Source organism: Homalodisca vitripennis, chromosome 5, assembly GCF_021130785.1.
Source record: "Homalodisca vitripennis isolate AUS2020 chromosome 5, UT_GWSS_2.1, whole genome shotgun sequence".
In the NCBI taxonomy this organism is placed as follows: domain Eukaryota; kingdom Metazoa; phylum Arthropoda; class Insecta; order Hemiptera; family Cicadellidae; genus Homalodisca; species Homalodisca vitripennis.
Genome location: NC_060211.1, coordinates 151,989,881 through 152,010,783, shown reverse-complemented (window position 1 = coordinate 152,010,783; position 20,903 = coordinate 151,989,881). Strand labels below are relative to the sequence as shown.

The 20,903-nt window shown below is 33.2% G+C and overlaps 1 protein-coding gene across 1 annotated transcript; it reads left to right on the top strand.

Annotated features, from left to right (window-relative positions):
- Nucleotides 1-570: 570 nt before the first annotated feature.
- Nucleotides 571-19,165, top strand: LOC124363029 (26S proteasome regulatory subunit 7). The gene is made up of 8 exons (XM_046818088.1): nt 571-773; nt 4,337-4,374; nt 5,946-6,259; nt 7,587-7,755; nt 15,308-15,472; nt 16,104-16,295; nt 17,225-17,420; nt 18,960-19,165. The coding sequence occupies exons 1-8, from the start codon at nt 701-703 to the stop codon at nt 19,115-19,117; spliced, it is 1,305 nt and encodes a 434-aa protein (XP_046674044.1). The 5' UTR covers nt 571-700; the 3' UTR covers nt 19,118-19,165.
- Nucleotides 19,166-20,903: the final 1,738 nt, after the last annotated feature.

The window sequence follows — 20,903 nt, the reverse complement described above, 5'->3', positions numbered from 1 at the left end:
TATCATCTGCGAAAGTTGCAATTTGAGTATGTCATACAACATTTTCTGGAGGTATATTGGTCAGCAGTATATTGGAAGTATAAAATGGATCAAGTACAATTCCTTGAGGGACTCTGGATTCTAGTGAATATAGCTGAGTTAAAACATCTTGATATTTTAGTTTTAAAAGATTGTTTTGAAAGATATGATTTTAGTATTGAAAAAATAGAATAGGGCTATAACTCCTTACTTTTGTATAATATATCGGTAAGCCATATCTTATCAACTGCTTGACTGACATCTAAAAAGGTAACTGAACAATACCTTTTTTCTAAGCACTGCCGTATGATCTTTACTACTCTATGGTCTTGTAGTATTTTGCCATTCTAGCGCCTAAAACCAAATTGATAATCAAGTTTTACAGAATATTCATAAATTTTATATATATGAAAATCACTAAATTATGCACAAAGCAACTATAAACGGTACTTTGTAATTTTATGGATAAAATTCAAAGCCTGATGTTTGCCAACGAGAAAAAAAAACAAATAAAGTTTTACCCATAGAGCAGGATTTTAATGCAATAGAAATACTGCAGAGTGCAGAGTGAGCTGTGAGAGATACTAAATTGAAACAACTCTAGACGAAATTGTCATACTACTTTGCTTTGTCATTGTGTTGTTTTGTATTTATCAGAGTATTTTTACATCTATTATATAAAATGCCAGACTATTTAGGGGATGATATGAGAAAAACAAAAGATGAGAAAGAAGGAGAAGAGAAAGAAATAAAATGTAAGTAACATGTTTGGTTCACGATTAATCAAACCCAAACTATTTTAAGGTTAGGGAGTCTGTCCAGTTAAGTCTAGTGACCTTAAACAGTAGGCTAATTAAGGTTTAGGCCTATTTAATGTGCACAGTATAATAAAGCCTCATTCACACTCTAACCAACAATTTCAACAAACATAGCTTCTAATGTACCCAGACTACCAGTGGCAACCATAAGCTGTTGGGGCATTGGGATCATGGAGATTGTCATACATTTCACTCTTATAGGTAATTAAAGGCAGCCTGCAGAGTTCCCTCAGCCTATTCAAGTTCCAACAAGCTTTGTCAACAGTGTACTCTGTTATTTTGCTGAGAGTAGAAAGGAAGAGTGGTTGTAGTAATGTCACAAAGGTTAAAATTGTTGTCAAATCGAGAACCACCATAGCCTTCTCAGCTCTGTAAGTTTGTGGTCAAAGCATAAAATTTTGTGTTATCACATAGATGGTGTAATTTTTACGGAGTAATATGCCTATCAGTTGAGGATTGGCAGAGATTTGTTGTGTATCGAGGCATTTAATTTAAATTTTAAGACAAACTTGCTATAATTCATTCCTTACTTATTATTTTGGTATTTATTTACAATACCGTGACCATGGAAAATGGACTTTTGTTTCATGGGTTGGGCATTTATAGCCAGTATTATTATCTCAGGTGCATATAAACTGGGGGGAAAGAATATTATTGTATTATATTGATGCCTTTCGGGTATTATTGCATTAAGGAGCAGGGGCATCACGTGATCTGGGATTCGACTTTTGCAAGCTCGAGTTAATTTTTTTTCTAAAAGAGCAAGCAGTGCGCAGCACTGCGCAGCGGGCAGGCATCGTTGACAGGATTAACGTACTAGTCACTATCATTTCAGTAACTTATCACTTACCTTAATGTTCATTGTAGTACTTTCCACACCGAAAACTGAAGTCCCCAAATTCGTTTACAACGAGTTCGTTGCCACACTTCCTATTACCACAACGCCTAGTCCGGTTATAAGCCCCGTGGTTTACATAAAATTGCAAAACTCCATACTCGTCTTTACGAATTGCTTCCACATAAGATAACGAACATCCAACACAAAGGTGTGCCATTACCACTACTGAACTAGGAGGTTAAGAATAGACACAGAGGAACAAAATAGTTCGAAATGGCGTCCCTTCTTTAATTTAGAGAGCCGCGGAGTAATACCAAACTGTCAAATATGGATAGTGTTGCCAGAGGTACTATCAAAAACAGAGTTTTCAGAGAATTTCAAAAAATCGTAACTCCTTTGATTTTTGTTGGAAAGAGTTATATATATATTGGCTTAAATCTTAAAATAATAGGCACATATTAAAATGATGGACGTTTTAAAATAATAGGTAAGAGAAGAACTTTTTACACTGGAAATCAGGAGAAACCTTTTTACTGATGTTGGCTCTGGCTCTAGTACTGACTTAGAAGATATTTGTTCTCTAGTAATGAATGGTGAAGGGGTGACGTGGGAAAACTTAAGATGTAATGTTTGCCTTCGTCAAAGTATTGTCTGTGGTGAGATATCTCCATCAAACCCATTATAAACTTATCTCCAAATATCCAACATTTGAAGGAGAGTTTATGGAAACGGTGAACTCTATTATTACTTTAAGAGGTTTGATAACATACCTGGTGCGTATTTACCAACTTAGTAAATACACAAAAATTCAATTAAGGGACAAATTGGTTATTTTTTCAATTTTACTGCATCTATATTGTTTACAAAGGTAGCATGTAAGGGTTGTAAGTTGCCTTTGCCCTTATGTTTTAGTCATTGATCTCAGTGACATGATTCATTCTCTGCAGTCTTGACTTCATGCTGATTGGTGTACAGTCTGGCATCACGTGAACCTTTTAGTGGCAGTCCATTGCTTTTTAGTTTTTCATTTTTTTTTTGTTATACTTGAAGAAGAGAGTAGGTTTCAATCTTCAAAATGTAGTGTTATACCTTTTGTAACATATGGCAGCAGTATAATATATGGCCACCAATACAATCGAATCATAATTATCGGTACTTTGGGATTATACCGACCACACCCAGACATGAATCGTTATTCGACATTTTGCTTCTACTGATTACTAGATTAGCGTAGAACAATATTTCGTCAATATAAAAGAGGAATTGTCTTATCGCAAACCCCTCCCCATCCTCAGACAGAGGTCAAAGTCGAGCGGTCTAGTAGATAACGTGATTGCAGAGTCTCGCCGCCCGTTCAGCTGGTGCGTCGCTTTGTTGTACTTCCGTGTTTTACCTCTACATTTCTCCAAACACAAAAATTCAACAAAAACGAACATTACCAAACAAAAACTAAACTCTTTATTGAAAAAAACACTCAACACTTGTTTTTATTCTTGATCACACTCCGCCACCCAAAATGCGAGTGCCTCCGGCCATCAGTGCGGGCTTTGGCACCCGGTGCTGCCCCGCGCTGATGTCGACGAAAGAAAAACATCCCTCGAGATAGTACCTATCAGTAAAATATCAAATTCTAGAGGGGCTGATCAGAAATATAAATTGAATTGTAATGGAAAGGCAATTATGTACCGTACAAAAAACTTAAATAATCATGTGATGCCACGCGGCCTGCCATAATTGGGATTCTCGAGAAAGATAAGATAACAGCGACAACAATACCGATCACAATACCTGGAAATGCCTGTTAATTGATGGAATGTTAGTTCTGTTACTCAACTACATCGTTTTATAACGTTCTAAGTTCATTGAAAAAAGTTTAAGCGTCGGGGGCATATAACGGAATCTGACCCCATTAACAATTGATAATCGTTGTAAGTTTGTAATTTTGTAATTAAAGAGTTGTTTTTTTTTCGTTTTATCATGTTTGTTTCTACAAATTTATATTTTTGTGTTCTTCATACTGGTGTGGTCGGTATAATCCCAAAAGTACCTCTAAACATTTTTTTTAGTTAAAAACCAAGTAAGTATTTAATTAATTTTAATTTTTCATCATTTTAATTCAGATTTTTTTTAGTTGGTAATAAGTTTTTAAGTTGTTAGGTCAACTTGAGTTGTCCTGTCTTCTGCTGGCCGTGTTGTTATATCATGTTCAATATTCAAATGCATAGTAGGCCTATCAAATTTTGTGTTTCACAGACTATTTATTGTTCATTGTGTTTGTACTGTGTTCGTGAATTTTAAACCATGACAACTCCAGATGGATAATCCTTGCTTTTAATATGTATTGACACCGACACCAAAAAATGACTTATAAAAAGTACAGCGAAACTACAGTTAGTAGTGTATGACTATAGTTTGAACTGTTTCATGAATGTACGTTTATTGTTATTAGCTTGGAATGAATTGAATACAGTGATATTGTTACATGACCAGAATGACAATATTGAATATTATCGAAACATTTATCGTTGACATAGTCTTTGCTGGCATTTTACACAATTTGTTTAACATTAATATAGTTGGTGCTGTGGCCGTTCAAAGGGTTAAAGTAGTTCTTGTTAATTATTATAATATTCAATCTTATATGTTTTTATTTCAATTTCAGCCTTGGATGAAGCAGACATTGCTCTCCTAAAGTCATATGTAAGTAGTCAAACATTTTAATAGTACGTATTTAATATGCATTCAGCAAAATATTTTAATTAATACAATTCCAGGCTGATAATACAAGGTTTGTCCAACATATCATATGTCATGTAACAGGTTTCGCTGAGGCTGCTTGCAAAATTTCAGACTCATTTCATTCGTGAGATGTCCTGCTGACAAATATCTGTTTGTAGACATAAAGCAGACAATCATATCATACAGAAAAGATATATTACACCCCACCTGCAGGCAAAAGAGAAATTGTTTCTGTCTCCTGAGTGATTGGCTTCAATTAAATAACGCTCAAGTCTAATTCCATGGGCTTAGTCGCTTAGTGGTTTGACATGGGCTATCATAGAACTCATTCTTGTCCATGAAAAAATTAAGTTGCTTGCAAAATTTAAAGTATACTGATGAAATCTTTCTCTTGATATCTTGCCATATGATATATTCACATTTTTGTTCTTTTAGTTAGCTAACGAAAGCACTGTGTAAATAATAGTTTTGTTGAGGTAAGGAGGGTACTGCAATGCAAGAGTGCACTGAAATCAAATTTTATTACCAATAGCATTGACTTTCCACTCAATTATTTTTTTCTCTATGAATACAAAATTCACATGTTGAAACCTCGTATGAGTGTACTTAGTTTGTTTACAAATTTATTTATTCTGCTATTTTCTTGTTGCCATCACGATTACCCATAAGACCAATGAAAACTATGCACTAAGGCTCAGCCAAATTCCATTAAGTAACATGCACCATCATCACATTCAGTGTTACTCGTATAAAAATGAAGCTTCATGCAAATTTTCAAGTCTATAAGTCAGTTGATTTATGAGATATTGTGTATACAGACAAAAGCGGAATTTTTCCAGCCTCTTGGGATAGGTTTCACTAATGCTCTGCAAATAAGTAGAAAAATGGCTTGGAAATCATCATCAATAAAATTTTGGAACTCCTATTATGAGTTTTATCCTTTTAGTTACTTCATATAGCTTATTTGCAGTATCGAGGCTAAGGCGTTAATTCTATACCTTATGACCCTGATTAGACAGAATATGTTTATAAAAACTATAATTAATTATTTTTTATTACTCGCTAACTCTAGCTTGAGAAATTAATATCAATCTTCCATGAGTTGAAGAACTTACTAAGGTGCTTTATGTCCTTAAATTGGACAGTCACAATACATGGTAGAGGTCAGTCTTAGAGGCCTACCAGAATATGTTGCATACTATCCTGAGAGGTATTGTGTTTGATAGAAGACACATTAACTCTATCTTGAAGCAGAATTACAAAGTGGAGGAGGGGGCTTTTGCAGCATTCAGATCAAATATGAGAGCAAATTTGTCCAGTGAGGAAACAATTAGTACCGTAAAAAATAAATAACCCTCAAAGATCTCCAGTATGGCATTAGATTTTCTGAAATGTGTCAAACCATAGCAAACCTGTTGAGACTATTAGGAAAAAAAAAAAACAGATAAATTTCAAAATTGTCTTTCTTGATTTTTTAAAACTGTTGTCATCAGACCTGCTAGTAGATTGAGCATACTTTATGCTGTTACCAGGGCCAAGGTCAATACACCAAGAGCGTGAAGACGGTAGAAGATGACATCCAAACAGTGATCAAGCGGGTGAACGAGCTAACTGGGATCAAAGAGTCAGACACTGGACTGGCTCCCCCCGCCCTCTGGGACCTCGCAGCAGACAAACAGACACTGCAGAATGAACAGCCTCTGCAGGTCGCCCGATGCACCAAGATCATCAATGCAGACTCTGATGACCCGAAATACATAATCAACGTGAAGCAGTTTGCCAAATTTGTTGTGGATTTGGCGGATTCTGTCGCGCCCACTGATATTGAGGAGGGCATGCGAGTCGGGTCAGTAGTTTAACACGAACTTGCATAATTGGTATTTGTTTCTGTACAGTAGTTTCTCAAGTGTAATCGTAATCTTAATATTATTATAAATGTGAAAGTGAGTTTGCTTATTACGCTTTTTACAAGTTTAAATATTCAACTGATTGTACTGAAATTTTATATTGACATTCTTAGGGTCCCTGTTTATAATATAGGCCTATTATTATTTCGAAAATCCCCAGTGGTCTCCAAGATTGTGAAATATACCACAGTCTTGGCCTCTAAAGTTGCATTAGAGCAAACAAATATCATTAATTGGAAGAGCCAAACATCAACTTTTTTGTGTAAAAATTTTTTTATTGGAGCACAACTGTATGTTTAATTAATATAACCAGTATTTTCAATTTGTTTATATTTATAGTCTTGAAAACAGAGTAAGCTTGATAGTAATAAGCTTACTCACCAAGTAACAACAATTCTTATTTCAACTATTTCTGCAACCGCTGTTGAGCACAGAGTAAGAAAATATCCAGATTAGAAAATTAAAAGTTTTAGTAAAAATAGACGTAACTGCACATTTTAACAAATATTAAGTATGCTGTGCTTGTTCGTAACTGTAATGCAGATACAAATTATTACCTAACTTTTGCTTTAAATTTAGACTGTTATAAAACTCATCTTATTTGTCCTCTGACAGAAGTATGCTTCTCAGACCTGTATATATATAAAGTTTCTTGATTGGTAAACAAGGCAAATTCAACAATAGAACAAAAGCTACTAGTGTAAGGATTAAATTACAATGGCCATAAATATACACTTTTTGACAGATTTTCTGAATCGTAGCAACAAGGCAAAGTCAACATTGGCATCTGAAATATAATACATTCGAACCAGATATGCTCATACACCTGCAAAGCCTATGAAACTGCATGCGAAGGGGTGGGTAACTGCTAGAAACTAATAAGCGTTGCAATGTAATCATGGAAGTAAATGGGAAAAGCAAATAATTCTTTACTATAAAATTCTTAAGAGCAATCATTAATATTTTGGATCATTTTTTTTAATTTAACAAAAACAATAATGATGTCTTGAAAAGATTTAACGAGACATAATTGAGTTAAAATATTATTGTGATATAAATATTTGGTATGTGACAATAGATCCTAGAGGATTAATTGAGAAGTAGTTATAATACAAAGATAAGTTAGCTTTTAAGAAATGCACACTCACACCAAAATAGTGAATGTTATATACTTTTCAGTAAATGAATAATTTGGATTTTAATGTATGTTCCCGTTTGTCATGATTTCCTACTGATCGGTCGGTCGCTTAATCTGTCTGAATGCAGAGTGGACAGGAATAAATACCAGATACACATCCCGCTACCACCTAAGATAGATCCGACGGTGACTATGATGCAGGTGGAGGAGAAACCTGATGTGACTTACAGTGATGTGGGAGGCTGTAAGGAACAGATCGAAAAATTACGGGAAGTCGTGGAAACTCCTCTACTGCATGTGAGTAGGTAGCATAGTCAATAATACGTAAACAGATACATAGCTTCTGCTATGGGCTCTATTTAATATGTACAGCCTCAGTTAGGTAATCGCATTACCACTTGCCAATAAATTCATCCTTCAATAAGTTTTTTGTATTAGAAAATGAATGGTTCTAGACATAATTGATTGAGTGATATAATTTATCACTACACTTTCATTATGTATTTGAGGCCAGTGACATCCCATCATTCACGCATGTTCTTGTTCCGTTTTTATCTCATTTCTGTCTAAGACAGATTTGTCTCCTCAAAGAAATTATACAAAGGTATACAAAACTCTGTTAACACATTAACTGCGTTGCGGTTGATTTCGACTGGTCTGGGCTGCGGATGGAGTGCTGTGCGGTTGTATTCGACGGCATCTACTGCTTAAACTACATTATATTGATTATATGATCTATTAATATGACTTTCTATTACTGAGAGTCCATTATAAACCAAATGCGGATTAATAAAATTATTTAATGGTAATTTAGTCAAAATATTGCCAATAAATTTACCGTTGAATAGTTAAAATATTATTTTGGCTATTTATTTGATTATTTAAAGAAAAATTATTTTTGTTTGTTGTTTCACCACCTCATTATGAGTAAAAATATAGCAAAATCAAATGGCAATCCATGTGGTGTCTGTGGCAAAAATTCAAAGTTTGGTTCCATATTTTTGCAATGGACCCTGTAGACAATGGAACCATTTAAAATGTGTAAATCTGTCTTATAAAGAAGTAAAAAATTTACCACTAGCAGAACAGAAATGTATGGCAATGTCCTAGTTGCTCTGAAAAAAGAAACAAATTGGAGGAATGTAAGGATTTAAGAAGCCACGATACTAAAGAGGACCCTAATGAGGTTGAGTTTGAGGATTCTCTCTCTTTGGCCACAGAACTGGGTAATGCGATATTACGTGAGAATGAGGGAATTAAAACAAGCACTGCATGAATCCAGAAATTCAAAATCATGTTATGAATTAGAGCTAGAAGACAAACTAATTGAAAAAGAAAGAATTAATTAGAAATATGACAGTAGCACAAAATAAAAAAAGAAGATGAGTTGAATGCAACAATTAAGTCTTTAGAAAATAAGCTTATAAGGGAAAAAAAAACTACAATGTGGAACTCGCAACTGAAGAAAAAAGGGAGGATGTGAGCTCACTGAAGAAAATTAGTAATGTGATGTGTAATAAATGTGAAGTTTACAAGCAAGTAACTAAAAATATGATAGACTCAATTAGATCATTGGAAGCTGTGATTTGTGATTTGCAGAATGAAAATGATGCTCTATTGAAAGAGAACCAATCAAACACATCAAAACAATACGATTTAAAATGTTCTAACTGTTTTCCCCAGTTATGAACAAGATTAAACATGCTACTAAGTCAATGGAATGGCAAAATCCTAAATATACATCTAAAATCAATAAAGAGAAGACTGCAGTTTCAGTGTATTGGTCAAAATAAATTTATGGTTCTCTCTGCAGACGATGTTTTCAGATGATAAACATGAAAATGAAAATGCTTCAATGAATACTTACCCAAAGGAAAATATTTTTACTAAGACTTCTGATAATATGCCAAAAAATGTCAAATCCGTGAAGAGAGATGTATTAGAAAGCAACAAACAGTGCTATACTAAGCCTAGACTGTTAATTATGTCGGATAGCCACGGGAAAAACTTAAGTAATATTATACAACAAAAAACAAATATTAACGTAACAGCTGTTGTGAGATCAGGTGCGATGTTAAGCTGGTGTTTTCAGAGAGGTGAATGAACTAACACTTGGCTATAATCAAAACGACTTTGTCCTTGTCATAGGTGGCACCACACAACGTAGAAGGCACCAGTGTTAAAGAATGTTTTGAATGACTTTGACACATTACTGGAGATGACAAAAAACACCAATCTTATAGTTGCTTCTCTGCCTATGAGACATGATAAGCCAAATTTAGACGATAAAATAAGCTTAATTAATGAGCAGCTAATTAACAGAATCAAAAGCGCAGCCACCAACATTAGACTTCTAGAACTTCATTTATTGCCCCATGATCTCTACACTCGACAAGGCATGCATTTCAACCGAAAGGGAAAAAGGAAAATTGGCGAGGAAGTATTGAGATTGTTACGCGACTGCTGTTTTAACCACGCTGCAATCACAAAGAAGAAGATCAGCCAACCCCTCACCAGAGTATCCTGTCATTATTGTTGAAGAGGACATGAATACAGTAATACATAAACTCAGAGACCAAAACAAAATTGCTTTTGCCCACTGCATCTCTGCTGCTGACTTTCATAGTAATAGGCACATGAGTGCGGGTGTGGCAACCACATTTAAAAAAACATTTTAATACACCTCCCTGGCTTCAGACTTCGTGAGTGAAAGGTTAACATACCAATTACTTAAATTGGACATCAGTTTATGGGTTGGTTACTAAACCTACCTATAATTCAAAACCCTACTGTACAGGATTATGACACTGCTTTTAAAAATTTAACACAACACATTAAGCAAAGAGAATTGAGCTTATTGGTCTGTTCACCAATGGGATGTGTTAGGGACAACATTCCCCTTGAACTTTTTATCACCAAACTATAACCAACTACACCTCAACACGAGTGTTAAAATCATGTAGTTGTCAGTGATGAACATTCCACAAGAGTTCTCCGTAATGGCCTTACTTATTTGGACTTTGTGAAGGGCCTACGATCACAGCTTGAGATAATGGTGAGAGAAAGATTCAACGGAAAACTTTCAGTTTCCGACAAAACTTCACATCAAGGGTCCACTACGAATCTTTGCTGCTCTGACATTGAGACAACACTCGAAGGTCCCACAACCAGTATGGACGACCAACTACACTCCCCAACAGGGACTCCGGTCTCCTCTCTTCTCAACTGTTTGATTTCAGACTCTGAAGTGCAAGGTTTCACAACACCAATTGTAACAAAACCACAATGTCCATTAGATTTAATTAATAGTTTTTTTAACATGACCAATCACAAAAATCCTAATCTAAATTTACCATCGAAACTCTGATGAAGTAAAAAACTTTATCTCAGAGCCAACAAAAATAAACTTAAATTTAAAAAATTCTTGTCATGATATTCCAGATGTTTTTTCAAATCTTCCATTGTAAATAATAAATTACAGTTATTTCACATTAATATTCAACATTTACCTTCAAGAATAGAATCTCTTGAAATAACTGTAAATGAATTAAATTCCTGATATTATTGTTTTAAATGAGCATAAAATGTTGGATACTGAAATAGCTAGGTTTAATTTGGGGGTTATCAGGTGCATGCTTCTTTTTTTTCGAGGGTTCTTTACATCTGGAGGAGGGGTTATGGTTTCTAGGTAAAGAAAAAATTAAGTATAAAAATGTTAATTTGCAATGTATTCAGAGTGTTATATCTGAAAAAGAATTTGAGTGTTGTATATTGTGGATTACAAATTCAATGGTTTTAATTTCGTTATTGGTTGCATTATATATTATAGATCTCCCAGCTCAAACATGTCTAATTTTTTTTAGAAAAACTAAGTTTTTCCCTAAGTATTATAGTTAAGAAATTTAAAAACATAATTGTTGTCGGAGATATTAATATAAATGTTTTAGATAGTAATGACAGTAAAAAGTTGAATGATGTGTTAAATTTGTACAAAATGAGGTATCTAGTTAATTTTCCTACTCGAATCACATGCAACACTGAATCAGCTTTGATAATGTTTTGACTAATTGTAATGATTTCTGTATAAAAGTAGAGGGTTTAAATACTCAAATATCTGACCATGATGGTTTGTTGGTGGTTGTAAATATTTTTGACAGTTGCAGCAATAATGTAAATACTAATAAACAAGAAAACAAGTTTATGATTAAAGAAATTAGGGATTTTAATGAGAGAAATTTGGTTTTGTTTGTTAAGTTTTTAGAAAATGAAACTTGGTTGAATGTATATAATGCTGATGTAAATTGCAAATTTGATGTATTTCATGAAATTTTCATGTATTATTTCAATATATGTTTTCCCAAAATAAAAAAAACGTTTACGAAACAGTAACAAAAGTTGGATGACACAAGATCTAAAACTAGATAAATTGAGAATCATACAGTTAAGTAATTGTGCTAGAGCTACTAATGATCATAATTTATTCAACCAAGTCAAAATGTTAAAACAAAAATTATAAACAAAAATTATAAGAAAAGTTTAGTTTGATAGAAAGAAAAAGTTATTTTCAAAATAAAATTGACAAATCCAACAATGTATGTAAAACAACCTGGAAAATTCTGAATTCAGAAATCAGTAACAAAAAGAAAATTCTGTAACAACATTGAAATTGCAGCTGGTGGTAGCCTTTTGGTTGATCCTCAGGCAATCAGTAGTCTGTTTAATGAGGTTTTTACTAATTATGTTGATTTGTCAATCATTCCACAGTTAGCACCAACAAGCAAATATGACAACAATGCTCTGCCTTGGCTCAACAACTTTGTAAAGCTTACTTTTAAATTCAGGTCAGTAACAGAAAATGAAATTTCAAAAATCTTAAGCTCTTTTCAAAATAAATTCTCAAACCGGATGGGATGAAATTCCTATGACAGTGATAAAATATGCCAGCAAACAACTCATTAAACCTTTGGTACACTTGGTAAATTCCTCTTTTATCAGTGGCAATTTCCCATCAAATCTTAAAATCGCAAAAGTAGTTCCATTATTCAAAAAGGGTGACTCAAAGGATCCCTCCAACTATAGGACCGTTATCACTAACTGCCCACCTTTTCCAAAATTTATGAAAGAGCCAGCTTACAACCAATTAGTACATTATCTTGAGACTCAGTGTTTACATGATGAAGAACAACATGGTTTCAGACCCAACCGATCTGTTTTGTAACGGCTGGCATTGAATTTATTAATTCAGTTATCAACTCTGTGGATAAAGGAGAGAAAACAGTGGGAATTTTTTTGGACCTAAGCAGAGCATTTGACAGTGTATCTCATAAACTTCTTTTTAACAAAATTGAAAGCCTGGGAATTTGTGGCAATTCTTTGAATTGGCTAAATTCTTACTTAATTGATCGTAAACAATTTGTTGAAATAAAAACTACGGAAAAAAATCGTATTATTTGCAGCCACTCTCCTCTTGCTCAGATTCATCACGGCGTTCCACAGGGCTCAATTCTTGGCCCACTATTGTTTCAATCTGTTATTTAAAAGGTCTACCACTTTCATTTCCTGGTGGTCCATCAAAAAATTTGTGCCTCTACGCAGATGATGCTAGTTTAAAGATTAGTGAAAAAATCATTAAATAATTTAGAAAATAATTCAATATTAAGTCTAACAGGTATGAACAATTATTTAAGTAACCATAATTTATTATTAAATGCAAGTAAAACCAATTTTATCATTTTCTCAACAGGAAAAGTAAACAACCCATTGATCCAGTTATAAATATCAATAATAAAGTTTTGAAAAAAGTAACTTCCACAAAATTTTTAGGTCTAATTGTAGACGAAAACTTGACATGGAATCTCCACATTGACCATGTAGTGGAGTAAAGTTAGTTCGGGAATATATGCTATTTACCAAATGTCCAAATTTTGTTCAATTAATACATTAAAGGCACTCTATTATGCACTGGTCGAATCATCTGTCGCTTTTGGTAATTGCTATTTATGGTGGTACATCAAAGCAGAACTTAGACAGAATTCTTCTTCTTCAGAAAAGAGCTGTACGAACCATGTTGAATTTAAATTTTGACGTTTCAGTTCGCGAACATTTTTCTCACTTGGGCATTATGACTGTCTACAGCCTTTATGTGTTTCATACCACACTACATGTAAAACAAATTTATGTAATAATAGTTTAATTTCCTAGACTAGGTGACAGACATACATATTTTACCAGACATAGAAACGAAATTGCCAATTGACTCCCATAGGCTTGAATTTTTCAACAAAAAAACATCAAGCGCAGGTGCAAAATTTTTATCGAGGCTTCCTGTGGAATTGAGAGGCATTGACAACTTTAAAGAAATTTAAAAAAGAGCTAAAATTGTACTTAACAGAGAAACCATTGTATGGGTTAGCTGAACTATAATTAACTTAGTTCTTTTATCATATATTTTATCAATACTGTATATATATATGTTTTTTTTTTTTAGCTTTTAAGTTTTTTCTAATGACGCCATTCAATGTATACCACTGTATACTTTATGAATAAAGTTATTTTCAATTCAATTCAATTCAATTCAATTTGCCAGTGTGCACTTCACACACACTGAGTGCAGGTGAGTGTGGTGTGTTACTCACTTGGTGAACCCCATGGACTAACATTAAGGATGACTATTTACACAGGTTCGGATGGTGAGCTCTGAGGACATGTACATGTATCACTTAACCAACTTATGTCCTACTACTCCATGGTGCACAAGTCGTTGAGATGGTATAAACAAGTGGTTGTATATTTCCTCCAGATGACCATGATCAATGCACATAAACTGTACAATTTTGCCAAGAAGGATTCAGCTATCAGTTTGTATGATTTCCGCCTTGAATTGATAGTGGCATTCCTTCCTGATATGGAATAACCAGCTTTGATTCATCCCCCAAAAATCTGATGCACGTGCTGTCCAAGACCTACAAGAGAGTATATTGTAGAGTATGCCTCCAGAAAGGAAGAAAAGACTCAAAAACTGTATTTATTTGTGCCCAGTGCCGTGGCGAACTAGCCTTGTCCCCACTCAGGTGCTATGAAAAGTGTCATGCACCAAAGTCAAGTAAGACTTGTAAATAGTGTATAAATGTATATACATATATATTTAGTAATAGTGATTGGAAGAATATGGATAAAACACTTTTTCAAACATTGGAAACTGCTGGAATCGAGTGCACTAGGTCTGGTGTGGTTGGTACGCTGTTGAAATCGACCACCTCCCAACGATGTCGTTTCCAAGAATCCAAAAGTACTGTATGGGCTGAAAACTGCATATTTGGGTTTTACATTAATGGTAGTTATTAAACTATAACAATTTTTCACCACCGCTAAAAGTTTTACCGATTTTTTTTTTAGCATCAATGTGTTAAGCCCTTAAAATTAAGTTAATAATAATTAAGTATATTCTTGGAGATTATTCCAAAAAGCTTAATTATTATAAATCAATATTAATACTTTCTGTAACAATAAAAATACTGTACTGTATAAGGTTTATTTCATTGTGAATTGTAAACAACAGTTAGAACAGTTTTAGTTAAGACAAAATTTATTTATTTATTTGCCTCACGCTGACCAGCTATATTACTATGTGAATGGATTTATAGAATGATCAGTATGTTGTACTTATGATTATGGGAAATTGTTCTGCAAAGAAATTTCAAATTTAGGTGAAAGAGACTTGATTTAGCTTTATAAAAGAGATACAATGTGGTGTTATGCAAAACTAGCAATAAAAGCAATCATATATTGTATGTCAATTTTAAATACACTGTAATAAAATTAACCTGATGAGCTTTGTAATTGGTTTCAGCCTGAAAAGTTTGTTAATCTGGGAATCGAGCCACCGAAAGGAGTGTTGCTGTTTGGACCACCTGGGACTGGCAAGACTCTGTGTGCACGAGCTGTGGCCAACCGCACTGACGCCTGCTTCATTCGCGTCATTGGATCCGAGTTAGTCCAGAAATACGTAGGAGAGGTGAGTTTCACGATCCCCATAGAATATGTAGAGGAATATTTAAATTTCCCAAAGCCTCATAAGTGTGACATGTATATTTCTTATACTTATTTTGTCATTTGTCTTGGTGATGTTTCTTTTTATTGGTGAGTCAAGGATATTGAATTCTTCAATTAATATTGTAATCTGCAAAGCTTCTCATGTAACTGAAGCTTGATTAAAAATGTGTTTGTACTTGAATTCTGTATGTACCAAATAGTTAAAGTAATAAGAAAATGATGATTGTGACTAACAGCTAGTAGGAATTAGCAAAAGTTAAAATTGCCTGTTTCATACAATTTAGTCATTTTTATTTATTTCAATAGCCTATAAATCTGCACAATTATTGTTTACTATTTTGGTTAAAAAATATTAATCAAAACCAATATCAAGTTGTTAAATATGTAATAAATTAATTTCTTGACTGTTTTAGCGTTCAACACCTGATTATGTTTAGAAAATGCAATTTCTATTGATATAATCAAGAGATTTAAATTATTGAATCAGTTACCAACCTCTTCCCTGTGTATGTACAAATGGAAAAAAGTATGTAATAGGCTATTTTATTACGGAGGTTTTGCAACTGTATGTTGTACCAATGTGAATGTTTCAGGGAGCAAGAATGGTGAGGGAACTGTTTGAGATGGCTCGAAGCAAGAAGGCGTGTCTGATTTTCTTTGATGAAATTGATGCCATCGGCGGAGCCAGGTTCGACGATGGGGCAGGTGGCGATAACGAGGTACAGCGGACGATGCTGGAGCTCATTAACCAATTGGACGGCTTTGATCCACGTGGCAATATCAAGGTATTAACCTGGATGAGGAGTTGTTGCATTCATTAATCACTACTTCAGAAGGCACTTATAGAAACTTGCATAGTGTCTTATTTCATCATTTGTCAATCCATCTTTTCATTCATTTATATACAAGAATTTGTTGCTCTATTTTAATTGCAGAAGATCATTCACTGTTGGTTTTGGAGTGGTTATTAGTTTTAGTATTGAATCTGTTATCTAACAATGGTCTTTGAATTGAATTTTAAAAACTTATGATAGAGTTTTTAGTTTTATTTTTGTATGCATGTTGAATCAGTCTTGTATAAAATGTCAAATCCCAAACAATATTTTACCTCCGAAACAATAGGTTTTCCACAGTTTATAAATAATATATCAGTAATTAACAAATGCTAGTAAACGGATCACTACTTTTTGCATAGCTTATAAATAAATAAAGGTGCATTAGAATCTAATCCAAAAACAGACATTTTGTGCATTTAGTCTGGTGGTGATTGAAAGTGAAAAATGCAACAAAAGTTGTGTGTGAAAGTATTGTAGTGAGTAGTTAAGGAAAACTAAAAATAAATATAAAGTATTGATGTTTTTGTGGCCAAAATATTTGTTGCTATTTTAACCACTATTATATTTTTATGTTGTTTCTAAATTGGACCAATACTGTTCTTGATAATACATAGTATTCTTCTAAACTAAGTTGTTTATTTCATATGTAATAATTAATTCTGTCTTATTTCCAGTTCTGTTTAATTCTGTATTGTCCTGACTTTTTAAATATTTTTGAGCCACAAATGATTATTTCATCCAACTATCGTTTTGTCTGAGGATAGCATAAAAAAGTGTTTCTGTCTTATGTAACTCATGGAAAGTTTCTGTAACAATCCTTAGTGTTATATTTTGAAATCATAATGAACTTCATACAAATGAATGTTTGTAATCCTCAGGTGCTGATGGCCACTAATCGACCTGATACGCTCGACCCTGCTCTGATGCGACCGGGCAGACTCGACCGCAAGGTGGAGTTCGGTCTCCCAGATCTTGAGGGCCGCACCCACATCTTCAAAATTCACGCCAGATCCATGAGCGTTGAGCGAGACATCCGCTTTGAGCTTCTAGCTAGGCTCTGCCCCAATAGTACAGGTCAGTTGCAGTTTTGAAATTATTGATAAATTTTTATGGCTCACCCCTATGTTTTATTTTTCCTCATGTTCAGTAAATAAATCTTGATCATAAAACTACCAATGATATTCTCTGAAATAGCACTCCTACATTATGTACAACAAATTTAATGACATACATAATTAAAAAAATAATACTTTTAAAATGTTAATGTTTAAGATACAAGTGTGTGAAATATTTATATATTTTTAATATAGCATCAAAATAAGCAGAATTGTGTGTTTATTAAAACAATTTATAATTTGTAGCAGAAATATTGTATGTTTACTAATGTCAATCGTGGAGTAAAATTTAAGTATCAAACAAATAGTTAAATTAGGATTTTTAATACAGCAATATTACAGCAATTTTTTATTATAGGTGTGTTGATTCTGATACTTGATACCAGAATATTTTGATACTCTTGAATACTTCGTACTTTGTGTAAGAAGAGGCATAGGTAGATAACCAAATTAAAAATTTATGGTCGTTTTATAAATAATGTGTAGCTTGTAGTTCCGACAGATGGAGCAATTGCTATTTTTTACCCTGAAATTTGTGTAGTTGTATAAATATGTCTTCCATAAAAATATATGTATGTTTATATATTAAAATTTTTTTTATCATGGTTAAAGGTGGTTGGAAATGTTTAACTGTGTGCTTTTAATGGCCAGAGTTTTTTACTCTTAGTTACAAATAAAACAGAAATGAATATTGACTTCAGAATTCAGATATCACAAATTTTAGTAGTAGAATCCAAATCGAATTTGTTTCGTATCGGCCCATTCCTGTTTTAATAAAAAATATTGTACTGTATAAAACTTAGAAAGTTAATATAAATGTTTAGTACAAAATAAAACATATTTTTTACACACAATTATTTTGTTTAATTTTAATGTAAATAATGCTAACTTTTTCACTGCTGATCTACACTGAGTGTTCTTGCCTTTTGCTTGGAGGCTACTTCACACTATGCGTCAATTGCAGTCAGTGTGTCATCATGAAAATGTTGTTAATTAAAAAATAATAAATTAGTTTTTGGCTTAATGTTAGTTTGGCTGATAATCTTTATATTTCTCACACTGTAATATATCACATTAACCTTTTTTGTTATAACACCAAAGGTATGCATCTTTTCCTGTTATTCAATCTGCAATTAAATTTCAATAATAATGATTTATGATATGTTAAAATTTGCACTTAATCGTAACGGTTTTTAACTAACCATAAGACAAACGTGTTATTTCTGTGTAATGTATCAAAACAGTACAATAAAAAAAATAAAACCTAGTTATTTACTTAAAATCCCTGATTTATTATGGGATAACTACTTGTAACTGGGAAGATCTGTAGGATAAACATTAATTTCATGCATGTTAGTGGTTTTAAAAAATTTATTAATTTGATGATTTTGTTATCATACACATCAATATTCAGATGAATGTATAAAATGTTATTAAAAAGATTTTGTCCCTGTTGTGTAAGAATTTTTTAAGACTAAAACTTTTGTTCTTTCCCCAGGAGCGGAGATTCGTTCTGTGTGCACGGAGGCTGGCATGTTTGCTATCCGAGCTCGGCGTAAGGTTGCCACTGAAAAAGACTTCCTCGAAGCTGTAAACAAGGTCATAAAGTCCTACGCCAAGTTCTCAGCAACACCCCGCTACATGACCTACAATTAAATGTTGTTCTTTTGTATTAAATCCTTTAATAAATTTAATTTAATAGGTGTTCTGTGTAATGCTTTATATGCCTCTCTTTATTACTTATAATTAAAATTGATATCTCATAGTAATTCTGCTTATCATGCAAGTTTTGTACATTTAAAAATGTTTGGTAAACTGATATTTAAAAATAATACCATTGTTGTCTATTTTATTTTAATGACGCATTAAACCTGTAAACAATGAAACTTTTGCAGTGAATTACAGTAGGTAAAAGCTTAAATCCACATTATTTCTTGGATGATTTTTATCATTAGATGGTAGTGATGTGTTTAATCTGAATCTCGAATCCCCTGAATGTTAAATAAAGATTCGGATTCAAGAATTGAGCACCAGGATTTGAAAATTAAGTCTGAGGAGATCTTCTGTGTCATTAATTATGGGCTGATTGGCAGTACACATATTACTGTTTGCTAAAATGTGTTATTTTTGTGATTTGTGTTATAACTATTTTTCTTCGAGTTTGCTTGTTGGTGCAATTGTTTTTTTACAAGTTATTACGTTGTATTTTATTTGCAACATAATTATTTATTTTGTTAATGTTTTCTCGTGCATGTATTCATTATTTTATTAGTTCTGTGTGTATTGTAAAAAGTTTTTACCATCAGTAAAAGACCTAGATCACCTGTCAGTAAAAATACGATTGTAAATAATATATTGCTGTATATCGCATATAGAAAGCGGTGTTGATGTTGCCAGTGACGATGATCTTAGTGATACTTTTGTTAATATTTCTAACACTGACAGTGAGTTAGAAGGGTTCGATGATGATACTGACAATGACCCCGACTATGAAGCTTCATAGTTGTCATCTGACGAAAGTGATGGCAGTCCTATTAAAGTAGCAGCAAGAACAGTTAGGCCTATTCCTTACACCAGTGCTGTAGATGCTGTTATTAATCAAGTTGCAACAAACCCACCCACTGATAACATATCTGATGATCCTATCAGTACTAACCATCCAGGTTGGCTTTTAGTTGATGAAAATAATGATAACTTTACTCATACATTTGTATTTGATGAAGTATGTCATCCAAAACATTGTACTTCACATGACTCGCCTCCAATAGCATACTTCAATTTATTTTTTACTATTGGTCTGCTTACTCAGATTGTAAATATGGCATATAAGTATGCTATAGATTATATTAGAAGACACACACACAATTTATCATCTGAATCCAGAGCCTGTGATGGGAAAAATGTTACCTTGCAAGAAATGAAAGCGTTTATTACAATTATTTTGAATATGGTATCGTAAAAAACCAACAATTTAGCTATTGGTCCATAGCTAGCTCACTTAAATACACCTTGGTTTGGCAAAATTTTTAGCTGAATTTTAATCCTTGTTGCAGTTTTTCCATGCAGTAAACAATGATTTACTGGCAAAACATGGACAACCAGGATATGATCCACGTGGTTAATTCAATCCCGTTCTACAACATGCTAACCAGATCTTTGGAACTTATTTAGATCATCGTAAACTTTTAGTTGATGAGAGTCTTGTAGGAACAAAAAGCCACTCACAAATCTTACAATACTTGCCGAACAAGCAGCACTATCGTTAGGGTGTCAAACTATGGATGCTCTGTGATTCTGTTAGGTTATTTATTTATTTACGGTAACACCATTAGTACATGGAAAAAACAATAAGATATTCTTATATTCAACAATAACCTAGTAAAAATGATCCACATTATAAATTATTAACAATGCCAAAATAAATTGCTACAACATAACAATA

Coding starts and splice junctions, on each gene's coding strand:
- LOC124363029 (XM_046818088.1), top strand. CDS start 701: ATGCCAGACTATTTAGGGGATGATATGAGAAAAACAAAAGATGAGAAA. Junction 774..4,336: donor AGAAGAGAAAGAAATAAAAT/GTAAGTAACATG, acceptor TTTCAATTTCAG/CCTTGGATGAAGCAGACATT. Junction 6,260..7,586: donor GAGGAGGGCATGCGAGTCGG/GTCAGTAGTTTA, acceptor GTCTGAATGCAG/AGTGGACAGGAATAAATACC.